Source organism: Streptopelia decaocto (genome assembly GCF_964273445.1).
Source record: "Streptopelia decaocto genome assembly, chromosome: 7".
Lineage (NCBI taxonomy): Eukaryota > Metazoa > Chordata > Aves > Columbiformes > Columbidae > Streptopelia > Streptopelia decaocto.
In genome coordinates this window covers 68,553,620-68,564,957 of record NC_138661.1, presented here as the reverse complement: position 1 = coordinate 68,564,957, position 11,338 = coordinate 68,553,620, and the positions used below count along the sequence as shown (strand labels likewise).

The 11,338-nt window shown below is 73.4% G+C and overlaps 3 protein-coding genes across 12 annotated transcripts; 1 reads left to right on the top strand and 2 right to left on the bottom strand.

The window, feature by feature from the left end:
• Positions 1-38: 38 nt before the first annotated feature.
• On the bottom strand, positions 39-4,072 carry SMTNL1 (smoothelin like 1). Of its 10 annotated transcripts, none has more exons than XM_082057664.1 (8): positions 3,585-4,072; positions 2,021-2,867; positions 1,626-1,773; positions 1,436-1,469; positions 1,067-1,207; positions 558-660; positions 328-479; positions 39-258 (listed from the first exon to the last, which is right to left on the bottom strand). In XM_082057664.1, exons 1-8 carry the CDS (start codon positions 3,839-3,841, stop codon positions 114-116), a joined length of 1,827 nt encoding a protein of 608 aa, XP_081913790.1. In that variant the 5' UTR covers positions 3,842-4,072; the 3' UTR covers positions 39-113. The 10 variants fall into 10 exon arrangements, with proteins under 10 accessions (XP_081913790.1, XP_081913792.1, XP_081913797.1 ...); XM_082057666.1 differs by having other exon boundaries at positions 2,021-2,864; XM_082057671.1 differs by having other exon boundaries at positions 3,528-3,653.
• Positions 4,073-4,269: 197 nt separating this feature from the next.
• Positions 4,270-5,153, top strand: TIMM10 (translocase of inner mitochondrial membrane 10). Its single transcript, XM_082058382.1, has 2 exons — positions 4,270-4,507; positions 4,885-5,153. Exons 1-2 carry the CDS (start codon positions 4,437-4,439, stop codon positions 5,084-5,086), a joined length of 273 nt encoding a protein of 90 aa, XP_081914508.1. The 5' UTR covers positions 4,270-4,436; the 3' UTR covers positions 5,087-5,153.
• A 984-nt stretch (positions 5,154-6,137) lies between these two features.
• On the bottom strand, positions 6,138-10,377 carry RTN4RL2 (reticulon 4 receptor like 2). Its single transcript, XM_082058380.1, has 3 exons — positions 10,182-10,377; positions 7,528-8,012; positions 6,138-7,039 (listed from the first exon to the last, which is right to left on the bottom strand). The coding sequence occupies exons 1-3, from the start codon at positions 10,213-10,215 to the stop codon at positions 6,305-6,307; spliced, it is 1,254 nt and encodes a 417-aa protein (XP_081914506.1). The 5' UTR covers positions 10,216-10,377; the 3' UTR covers positions 6,138-6,304.
• Positions 10,378-11,338: the final 961 nt, after the last annotated feature.

Sequence of the window (11,338 nt, the reverse complement as noted above, 5' to 3'; positions counted from 1 at the left end):
CTGCCCACATGTCTCCCATGACAGATATGGCCACCACAGCCTGGCACCACAAGAATTTACCGCTGGGGGATGAAAGGGGGGGTGGCACAGGTGGGGGCCATGGGGGACCCCGCTCAGCGCTTCTTTGTCTTCACCAGCCCCTTGGCCACCAGGCAGCGGTACAGCTCCTGCAGGTACGTGTACACGCACTTGGCGTCAGGCACCGGGAGCCGCACCATGTCCTCCACCTCCAGCAGCGGGGCACAGCCCGCCCGCTCCCTGTGGGGACAGCGCTGTCACCCGGGGCCACCCGCCCGGGGCCAGGGGCGGGGCCGGAGCCGCTCTCACTCGGCGGTGGCGAAGGCCAGCGCGAAGTTGTGGCGGCGGGCGCCGGGCTCCAGGCTGCCGTACTCGAAGGCGTCGGGGAAGAAGCTGTGCAGCAGGGCGCAGAACGCCAGCCCGCTGCCCCAGCTCCCCGAGAAGTTCTGCACGTCCACGTGCTGCCGTGGGGGACGAGGGACAGGGTCAGGCCGCCCCACGGCCCCCAGCCGCCCCACGGCCCCCAGCCCGGCTCTCACCTGGTACCCGCGGGTCCGGGCGCGGCACCACTCCAGCAGCATCGCCTTCACCGTGGCCGTGCCCCCCGCCCGCTTCAGGTGCGGGGCCGGGCCCGTGGCTGCGCTGCAGGCGGTGCCAGGCGCTGTGGGGCACCCCGCACCGGGCACCCCCGGCCCTCACTACCCGCCACGTCGCCCCCCCTCGGCCCCACCCACCCCAAGGCGACCTCCCATTGGCCAGTCCCTCCGCCATGAGCATCCCCATTGGTCCATCTGTGCCCCCAGGTACCTCCCCATGGGCTCATCCTTGCCCAGGTGTTTCCCGTTAGCCCATTTCCCCGTGGCGGCCGCCGCGGGGTCCCCACAGCGACCCCGCTGCCCGGAGTCCCTCTGAAACCCCCCTGCCCCATGTCCCCCACAGCACCCCAGTGCCTCCCCACTGCCCCCCGATATCCTACTGTCCCATGGCCCCTCAGACCCCCCGATACCCCCATTGCCGCCCCGTACCCCACAGGCCCGGCCCCTCTCACCCTCCGAACTTCTCCAGGATGGCGCTGCGCCCCTGTGCCCGAGTGCTCACCCGCGGCCGCCCCCCGGCCCCCTCCGGCCTCGGCCTCGGCCCCGCCGTGCCGGGGGGCGCACAGCCCCGCGGCCCCCCCGCCGGTGCACCCCTGCGGGGACACGGGTGGCCCCGTGGGTAGGGGTGAGGGCAGTGCTGTGGCCACCCGTGGGGCATGGGGCTGTGGGGTACGGGGGTGCCCCCGGGGGGACACAAGCTGGGGGGTGCCAGCCTGGGGCAGGGGGCCGTGAGTGCCCGCAGTGGGGCAGAGCTATGGGGCAGCCCCGGTGCCGGTTGCCGTGGGACACCCGGGGGGCTGTGCCCCCCTGCCCACACTCACCTCTCGCCGCCCCCCGGGCCCTCGGTGGTGCCGGCTGCAAGGGAGAGGAGGGGTCAGTGGGGTGGGAGGGGCACCCCGGGGTGGGGGCACCCACGTTCTCTCCGGGCACCCATGGGGTCCCAAATGGGGGGCATCCCTGGGGCACCATCCCAGGGCCCCACTTGCCCACCCTGCCCAGCGCAGCCCTTACCTGTGGGGGACGTGGGGAACACCGGGGATGTGGGGGACACAGGGGACGTGGGGGACCGAGGCGTGGGGCTGGTGACCTCCCCGGGGGGTGAGCAGGGGGGGAACTCGGGCCACAGCTCCTCCTCATCATCCTGCAGCCAGGCGGGCTCCTGCGGGCACAGCCGGGGTGGCACGGCCGGCATGGGTACTGCCACCGCCCCTGACAATGTCACCCCTGTGCCTGGCACTGTCACCTGCTCCCTGGCACTGCCCGCATGGGCAATGCCACCCCTGTCCCTTGTACTGTCACCCTATCCCTGGCACTGTCACCCGGCCCCTGGCGCTGCCACCCCTGTCCCCAACCCTACCACACCTTTCACCGCCGCGACCCCCTGTCCCCCCCGTGCCCCCTCTCACCTGCCGGCCCCGGGTTGTTCCCGCTGCTCCCGGCCCCGGCCCCGGCCCAGCCGCCTCCTGCGCGCCCCCCGTCGCCGCCCCCCCGGGCCCCCCGGCTGCCTCTACCCCGGCATGGCCCCCGGCATCGCCCCCGGCACCGCGTCCGGCGCCCCCTGTGCCGCCGGTGTCACCCCCGGCCCCCTTCGGTGCTTCTGCCCCTGCATCGCGCCCGGCATTCCCCGCAGCCCCTTCGCCGGTGTCATCCTCCACCTCCCCCGCTCCGCCAGTGTCACCCCCTTTGTCTCCTGCTGCCCCAGTGTCACCCCCCACGGCCCCCGCTCCCTCAGTGTCATCCCTTGTGTCCCCTGCTGCTCCACTGTCACCCCTCAAGTCCCCTGTTGTCCCATTGTCAGCCTCTGTGTTCCCTGCTGCCTCAGTGTCACTCCCTGTGTCCCCTGCTGCCCCAGTGTCACCCTCCACGTGCCCCGCTCCCTCAGTGTCACCGCTTGTGTCCCCTGTTACTCCACTGTCACCTCCTGTGTCCCCTGCTGCCCTTGCCCCCTGCCCATCACCCCCATCACCCCCCGCTGCCCGGGGGTCCCTCCCGCCATGTGGAGCCGCCGCTTCCCGGCTGCGCCCCCCCGGCCCTCCGGCCCCCGTCCCCGCGGCGGGGTGAGGAGGGGTGTCCGAGGCGGGGGTGCCGGGGGTCGGGGTGCCCGGGGTAGGGGTCTCCGAGGTGGCGGTGTCCAGGGTGGGGGTGTCGGGAGTCTCCGAGCTGGGGGTGTCAGGGGTGGGGGTCTCCGAGATGGGGGTCTCCGAGGTGGGGGTGTCAGCCTCTCCCTGGGGCTCCATGCTGCTGCAGTCACTGCTGCAGTGTGTCAGGGCTGTCACTGGGCCCCCCTCGTGCCCCCTCTGCACGCCTGTGTCCCCCATAGCCACCTAGCCCGGCTACCCCCACCCCGCCTCTGTCCCCATGCCCCCCCAGCACTGGTATCCCCATTCCCCTACCCTGGGCAGCCTCGTTGCCCCTGCTCAGCCCCCCTTCCCCATCCGGGCTCCCCCATGCAACATCGCGACAGCCCGATACCTCAGCCTGCCCGCCCCACACCTCCTCTGGCCCCCCATGCCCCATACCAGTCCCCTCATTTCCCTCTTGCCCCCCATTCCCAGTACTCCCATGCCCCATCCCAACCCCCCGTGTCCCATCTCTGCACCCCCATTCCTCCCCCCGGTGCCTCGTGCCCAATCTCAGCCCCCCCCCACCCCATCCCACCCTCCATTCTGCCTCTCAAACCCCCGTGTCCCACCCCGGCCCCCCCTCCCGACCCCACGTGTCCTACCCCGACCCCCCCACTCACCTCCCGACCCTCCCACCCGCATGCCGCCCGCCATACTGCCTCCCGCCCCCCTTGTCCCCTCCCGGCCTCCCAAAGCCCCCTCCCGCACCCCCATTCCCTGTCCTGTGTCCGACCCCGCGGTTCCCCTCGCCCCGTACCCTCGGGCCGCTCCCGCCGTTCGCTGAGCTCACCGGCCCCGCCCGCCCCGGGGCTATTTTTACCGGGGGGCAGGTGCCGCCTTCACTCACCGCCCACCCGCAGGGCCGGGGGCACGCGTGGGGCACGGGGAGGGGCCGGGGCGGGCGGGCAGGCAGGCAGGGCGGACACAGGGACTGTCCGGGACAGGCACACGGACACAGCTGGGGAGGGGACACGCCGACACTCCCACCCGGACAGCGGGGACACCCCAAAGCAGCCCACGGGGCCACGGGGTCCACATGGGGACGCGGGTACCCCGGACAGGGACACTTGGGGGCACAGACAAGTGGGGGACATCAAGGGACATGGGGGACACAGACACACTGGGAACATGGGGGACACAGGGGGGTCACAGATACACGGGGGACATCAGGGTGATACAGGGGGTGACAGACACATGGGGGACACAGACACGGGGGACATCAAGGGACATCAGGGGACATGGAAGCACGTAGGTCACACGGTGACGGGCCGGCCGGCGCCCGGGGGGACAGGGAGCCCGCGGTGCCCCCGAACCGGCCCGGGGCGGTGACCGGTATTGGCCACGCCCCCTGTGGCACTGGCCACGCCCCCTACCTGGCAAAGGACTGGCAAAGAGCGCGCCTTCCCCCTTCGCCGCCGCCCCTCTTCTCTTTGGCTGCCGGCATTGCCACGCCCCCTCTCGCGACACCCTATCAGCGTTGGGGACGCCCTCCTGCTCGCTCACTCTCCTGGCTTCTATTGGCCGAAGCCGACGGCGGGGTGGGGCGGTTCTGCAAGTGGGCGGAAGCGCGGCGCCCACGTGGTTCCTGCCGGGAGCCGCCGACGGGGTCCCGGGCCGGGCCGAACCGAGCGGGGCCGAGCCGAGCCGAGCGGGGCCGAGCCGAGCCGAGCGGGGCCGAACCGAGCCGGGCCCGGCAGCCATGGACCCGCTGCGGGCCCAGCAGCTGGCCGCCGAGCTGGAGGTTGACATGATGGCCGACATGTACAACCGGTGCGGCCGGCCGGGGAGCAGCGGGAGCGGCGGCTCGGGGGGTCACGGGGGGAGCGGGGCCACAGGGGTGCTGGGGGCATTGGGGAGGTGCTCGGACCTGGGGGGCTGGGGCCACTGGGGTGACGCCGCGGGTGCCCGTGGCTCGGGGGGCACTGGGGGTGTCAGGGGCGCGGGAGGACCCGGGGGTGCTGCAGGGGTGTTGGGGATGCTGGGGGTTTCCAGGAGGTGCCTGGAAAATGGGGGCCGCTGGGGGTCTGAGGGTGGGGGACATTGCGGGGGGCTCTGGGGATGGTGGTGACACCGGGATCCAGGAGGTGTTGGGGTGCTGGGTCGTGCGCCAGGGCCGGCGAGGGGCTGACGGTGCCGGTGCCGTGCAGGATGACCCAGGCGTGTCACCGAAAGTGCGTCCCCCCCCACTACAAGGACGCGGAGCTGTCGAAGGGGGAGAGCGTGTGCCTGGACCGCTGCGTGGCCAAGTACCTGGAGGTGCACGAGAGGATGGGCAAGAAGCTGACGGAGCTGTCGCTGCAGGACGAGGAGCTGCTCAAGCGCATGCAGCAGGGCACGGGCACCGCCTGAGCCCCCGGCCCCCCTCCCTCACCCCAATAAACTAGAGCCCTTGGGACAGCTGGTTTGCTTCCCTCCACCCCCAGTGCCGCCCTGTGGTGACGTGTTGGGGGACACATCGAACCCAGCGGTGCTGGTGGATGCTGCTGGGGAGCCCCCCCGATGTCCTCAGCTGCCGCGTCCTTGAGGGGCACCCCTGGGTGGCCCCCCTGTCCTCTGGCCAGGCCCAGCCCTTGTAATCCCCGGATTAGGCAGAGCTGGGCTGAGCCCCTTGTAATCCCCTGCGAGGTGGGGACGGGGCTCTGCCCCTCCCTGTCTGCTGGCCAGGGGACAGCTGGGGGACAGCCCGGGGAGACCCCGCACAGGGACATAGCCCTGGAGCAGAGAGGGACAGGGACACCCTGAGACACCCAGCCCTGGGTGGGGACAGACAGGGACACCCACAGCGGGACAGCCGGGGAGGAACTCCTGGGGACAGACACCCCCGCCTGGACAAGGACCACGCAGGGACACCCCGCGACACCTGGGGAGGGACCGCAGGGACAGTGAGAGAGTGCTGGGGACACCCAGAGAACTGCACCAGCACAGGGACACCAACCCCAGGTGAAGGACACTTACAGAGGGACACCCCTGGGGTGACACCCACCCAAAGGGACCCAGGCCGTGGGTTGGCAGCATCTGTCTGTCTGCAGGCGGTGGTGCGGGCTCTGTCTGTGCGTCTGCGCCGGCTGGGAAGTGGGGCAGGCTGCGCAGGGTGCGGGGGACAGTGTGAGCGGTGGCTCTGTGGCCCCCGACTCCCGTGACACCCACCATCCACTTGCAGGGCCAGCAGCCTGTGAAGGCTCAGGGTGCAGCGCCGCGGGGGTGTCTGTCCATCCCCGTCCGTCTGTCCTGCAGCGCTGTGCACGCCTTGCTGCCCTCCAGCCGCCGGCGCGGTGGCCGTGCCAGCGCCATCAATATTTCAGCAGGAGCAGGCGCTGACCTGGAAAGGCAGCAGCCTCCCCCCCCGCAGCAGCCAGGCCCCGCTCTCCCAAAATAAGACAATTTTTAATAAATAATTTCCCACCTTTCAGTTCCTGTTGGGGGTTTTTCCTGTTTAGGATGAGGGGGACCCCTCTGCATCCTGCTGCCGCACCCCAGCTGCCCCCCACAGTTCCAGGGGCTCCCCGTGGGGAGAAGGGGGGCAGAGGCACCCCAGGAGCCGGGACAGCCCTGGGGCGCCGGGAGGGCTCAGAGCTGGGGCAGGAGCAGACCCAGGAGGGGCAGGAGGACGTGGGGCCGGTGGGGGGCGGCAGCAGCCGTGGGGGCGCAGGGTGCCCGGGGGCAGCGGGCATCCCCGGGGGGGCCGCGGGAGTCGCGGGACGGGGGGGGCGGCCGGGGCTGGGGTCCCCGCAGGTCGTGGGGGGGGAGCCCGTCACGGTAGAAGGCGGAGGGCGGCGCGGCCGGGAGGATGCCGGGGCGCCCCAGCGCTCGCCCGGGGGTGCCCATCACCGGCACCACCCCGCCATCGCCGCCCTCCTCCTCCTCCTCCTCCTCGTCCTCCTCGGGGCAGGCGTCGAAGTCGCGGGGGCGCAGGTGGCGCAGGTCGGTGCCGCGGCGGTGCGGGGGGCTGGCGCAGGGCACGGGGGAGCTGGAGACGCGGGTGCGGCGGAACCAGCCCCAGAGCGGGCGCGCGCGGCAGTCGCAGGCCCAGGGGTTGGCGTTGAGGCGCAGGAACTGCAGCGCGGGCAGCGCGGCCAGCGGGTCCCCGGGCAGGGCCACCAGGCTGTTGTTGAACAGGTAGAGGATGGTGAGGCGCGCCAGCCCGCGGAAGGCGCGGCGGTGGATGGCAGCCAGGCGGTTGGCGTGCAGCAGCAGGCGGTCCAGGCTGGGCAGCCCGCGGAACACGCGCTCCGACAGCGCCCGGACGCGGTTCCCGTGCAGGAAGAGGTGGCTCAGGTTGGCCAGGTCGGCAAAGAGATCGTCCTGCAGCGGGGGGAAAGGGGTGGTGTGGGGTGTGCAGCCCCTGGGGAGCGCCCGGCTCTGCCTGTGTCCCTGCACGGTGGGCGTCACCTGGAGCTCTGCCCCATGTCCTTGTGCTGCAGGCGTCACTTGTCACCCTTCCCTGGGACCCTGTTCTGTGAGCATCGCCCCGTCCTGTGTCCGTGCTCCTTGGGTGTCACCCACTGCCCTGTGTCCGTGCTCCTTGGGTGTCACCCACCACCCTGTCCTGTGTCTATGCTCCTTGGGTGTCACCACTGCCCTGTCCCACGGGAATCACCCATGTCCCTGCTCCACTGGCATCACCCAAAACCCTGTCCCCTGTCTATCACCAAGAGCCCCGTCCTGCACCCCTGCCCTGCTGGTGGCACCCACACCCCTGCCCCATGGCCACCGCTCTGTCCCACGCCCCTGCGTCCCGCTCCGCCCCTGCCCCACGGCGCCCCACGGGGCCGGGGCAGCCCCTGGCAGACCTGCAGGTAGAGCAGCCCGTTCTCCTGCAGGTAGAGGTACTGGAGGCTGTGGAGGCCGCGGAAGATGGCGCTGGGCAGGCTGGCCAGCTGGCACCGGTACAGGTGCAGGGCCTGGAGGCGCCGGAGGCCGTGGAAGGTGTCGGGGGCCAGGACGCGCAGGTGCGGGTTGTCACCCAGGTCGAGCTCCTCCAGGGCGGGCAGGTGTCGGAAGGTGCCCGGCTGGATGGAGGAGATGTTGTTGGAGTAGAGCCAGAGGGTGACGGTGCTGGGCCCGAAGGTGCCCGCCCGCAGCGCCCCGATGACGTTGTTCTGCAGGAAGAGGCGGCGGGCGCCGGGCGGCAGCCCCGCGGGCACCGAGGAGAAGTTGTTGGCCTGGCAGCTGACGGTGGGCGGCGAGACGTAGCAGGTGCAGAGCGCGGGGCAGGCCGGCGTCCCGCCGGGCACCCACACCAGCGCCGCCAGCAGCAGGGCCGCCAGGCGCCCGCCTGCGGGCACAGCGGGGCGTCAGCGCGGGGCGGCGTCTGCGGCGCCGCCCGCCCGCCCTGCGCGCCCGCCGCCCCTCCTCCCCGCTGCCCCCGGGGAGCCCCGGGAACTGCACCCCAAGGAGCCCCCAGGGCTGTGCCCACCCACATGGCCACGGTGCCCCAGGAGACCCCCAGGGCCATGACCACCCCATAGGGCCATGGCACCCCAGGAGCCCCTCAGGACCATGACCCCACCACATGGCCACAGTGCCCCAGGAGACCCCCAGGGCCATGACCACCCCATAGGGCCACAGTGCCCCAGGAGAACCCCAAGGCCATGACCACCCCATAGGGCCATGGCACCCCAGGAGCCCCCCAGGGCCATGACCACCCCATAGGGCCATGGTTCCTCAGGAACCCCTCAGGACCATGACCCACCACATGGCCACGGTGCCCCAGGAGAACCCCAGGGCCATGACCACCCCATAGGGCCACAGTGCCCCAGGAGCCCCCCAAGGCCATGACCACCCTATAGGGCCATGATTCCTCAGGAACCCCTCAGGACCGTGACCCACCACATGGCCACGGTCCCCTGGGAGCCCCCTAGGCCCATAGCAGCCCCAGAGGGCTGCGCTCCTCAAAGACCCCCCACAGGACCATGCGCACCCCACAGGGCCGGGCACCCCAAAAAGTACCTGCCCGTGGGACTGTGCTGCCCCGGAGCCACGCTCACACCCTGGGGTCACGGTCCCCTGGGACCCCTATGGGTCCCTCGGCCACCCCGCGGGGCAACGCTCCCCCGGGACCCCTTTCCACACCCGGGGGGTGCCGTACCCGCCCCCCCCCGCCCGGGGCGGCGCCACGTGCGCGCGTGCCGCGGCCACGTGCGGGGCGGGGCACGCGTGGGCGCGGGCTGACGCTCTCCCGGTGGCACGCGCCGCCGCCGCTCCGGGTGTTTCAGCGCCGCCGCTTCACCCATCCCCCTCCCCCCCCCGCCCCGTGTCCAATCCGCTCCCCCCACCCCCCCCGGCTGCAACCCGAGAGCTTCATCCATAATTCAGCCCGGCGGCCTGGCCCCACGCCCGGGGATGCGTGGATGCTCCCAGCCGCCGGTACCGGGGGAGGGGCAGGGGGGGGAGGCCCCCCCCCGGTGCACCTCCGGTGCACCGGGGGGGGGCCTCCCCCCCCTGCCCCTCCCCTGGTTCGCCACGGAAGGGGGGGACACACCCCCACCCACCCACGAAGGCGTCCGGCGCAGCTGCTCAGCGCCGCCCCCCTCCCCCGGCGCCCCGTGCCGGCGTGCGCCCCCCACCCGCGTCCCATCTGTCACTCCCCCTCGCCGCGGGCTGACTCAGTTGGGAGCTGAAGTCACCGGTTCCCGGGCATCTCTTTTTTTCCTCCTCCTGTGCCAGCCCCCACCGCTCCCCATCCCTCCTCCCCCCCCCGCAAAGTCCTGGTACGGAACGGGCGCGCTGCTCGTGGGTACCCCACGGAGGACGCGGCACGCACCCGCGGGGTGACCCGGGCACTCGTGCAGCCCGGCGGTGCCCGCACTGTGCACCGGCTGTGGCGTGGGGCACCCCACGCCGGGCTGGGGTCCTGGAGTGGCACCGGGTACCCCGTGGGTCGCGGGGCACTCGCACTCCGCGCTGTGTGCCCTGGGGTGACACCGGGCATCCTGTCGGTCCCGGGGCACCCCCACGCCGGGCGGTGGGGTCCTGGGATGGCACCGGGCTCCCCGTGGCCACCATTGGGCGCGCCGGCGCTGCACCCACACCCCGGGCTGTGCGCCCCAGGGGGGAATCGGGCACCCTGTAGGTCCCGGGGCACCCTCACGCCGGGCGGCAAGTCCTTGAGCTGAAACGAGCACCCCACGGAGCGCGGGGCACCCCCACGTCGGGCTGGGCTGGCACCAGGCACCCCGCGGGTCCCGGGGCGCCCCAAACCGGGCTGCGCGCCCCGGAGCTGCACCGGGCAGCCCTCTGTTCGCGGGGGGTGCACCCTGGGGTGCCCCGAGGCTGCACCCACACGCCGGGCTGTGCGCCGTGGGGCGGCACCGGCGACCCACGCACCCGCGGGCACCCCGAGAGCTCCGGGGCACCCCGAGCCGGGACCGTGCTCTCCAGGCTGGCGCCCGGGGTCCCCCCGCCCCCCGGGGTCCAGCCGGCCCCCGCCCGTCCCCACGCCTACCTTGGGGCAGGTCCCGAGCCGTGGGGGGCCGCATGGCGGGGCCGCCGCTCAGGCGCTGCCCGCTGCACGGGGGCTCATGGCCGGTGCCGGGGGGGCTGCTCACCCCCTTCCCCCCCGCCGCGCCGCCGGGAGCAGCAGCCGCCCCGGGGCATGGCACGGGTGGGCTGCGGGCACGGGTGGGCTCGGCACGGCTCTGCCCGCGGCTCCGGTGGGGCTGAGCCCTGCCCCGCGCCGCGCCTTATCCCGGGGCGGCCGCGCTCCGCCCCCCGCCGCCGGCCCCGCCGCTTAACCCTTCCCGGGCCGGCCCGCCCCGCTCCACGCGGGGGGGTCCACGGGGGACACTCGGCGGGGCTCGGGGGATGCGCTGCAGATGCCCGCTGGGGACGCGCTGCGGGACCCAGGGGGAGACCCGCCCTGGGGACGAGGGGCTCGGTGGCGGCTGCTGGGAGCGCGGGGCACGCGGAGGTGACCTGTGACCTCCCCCTCCCCGCCGCGGCCTCGGTGCTCGCCGGGGCTGTGGGGCCCGCACGGAGCCCGGCGGGGGCTGCCCACGGGTGGGTGCCGCGGGGCTGGGGCCGCGGCGGCGCGGGACGCAGCGGGTGCCCCACGCCCACGCGGGACCGCGGCGCTGTCCGTGCTCCGGCCGCCGGCGCTGTCCATGGTGCCGATCGCGCTGCTCCCACCCGGGACAGCAGCAACCTCCCCGCGTGGGGCCGCGCCAGCGGGACGGGAGGTGTACGAGCCTGGCAGCGGCCCCACGCGGGTGCCCGGGTGGGGAGGGGGACACGCGTGGCCGCGCCAGGCTGCAGCAGCACAAGCTGGCACCGGCAGCATGTTTGCGGCGCCGTCTCCGGCGCAGCTCCCGGCGAGCGAAATACCACAAGCTGGTGCGGCGGGCAGTCGTGGGTGGGGACGTGGGTGGCGCGGGGCTGACTCAGGGGCCGCCATCCGCTCCCCCCGCACTGGTGCCCCCAACATCCCCAGCCTGAGCCCATGGCTACCCCGGCCAAGGCCCCCCCGGGAGCTGTGCCAGGGGAGGGAGGGGGGTGTAGGGTCTGCTGAGGGTCCTGGGGGCATGCACCCACCAGTGGGTGCCTGTGCCCACCTGCCTGGGGGGACCTGGGGATGGGGGAGGCAGCGGGACGGGCCTCATGCCA

Excerpts from the sequence above, each read along its gene's own strand:
- SMTNL1 (XM_082057664.1), bottom strand. The coding sequence starts at position 3,841 with ATGTCCCTTGATGTCCCCCACTTGTCTGTGCCCCCAAGTGTCCCTGTC. Across the intron at positions 2,868-3,584 it reads CCCGGCCCTGCGGGTGGGCG|CAGTGACTGCAGCAGCATGG; the intron begins GTGAGTGAAGGC and ends GACACACTGCAG. Across the intron at positions 1,470-1,625 it reads GTTCCCCACGTCCCCCACAG|CCGGCACCACCGAGGGCCCG; the intron begins GTAAGGGCTGCG and ends TCTCCCTTGCAG.
- RTN4RL2 (XM_082058380.1), bottom strand. The coding sequence starts at position 10,215 with ATGCGGCCCCCCACGGCTCGGGACCTGCCCCAAG. Across the intron at positions 8,013-10,181 it reads GGCTCGGGACCTGCCCCAAG|GCGGGCGCCTGGCGGCCCTG; the intron begins GTAGGCGTGGGG and ends CTGTGCCCGCAG. Across the intron at positions 7,040-7,527 it reads ACGGGCTGCTCTACCTGCAG|GACGATCTCTTTGCCGACCT; the intron begins GTCTGCCAGGGG and ends CCCCCGCTGCAG.
- TIMM10 (XM_082058382.1), top strand. The coding sequence starts at position 4,437 with ATGGACCCGCTGCGGGCCCAGCAGCTGGCCGCCGAGCTGGAGGTTGAC. Across the intron at positions 4,508-4,884 it reads ATGGCCGACATGTACAACCG|GATGACCCAGGCGTGTCACC; the intron begins GTGCGGCCGGCC and ends GGTGCCGTGCAG.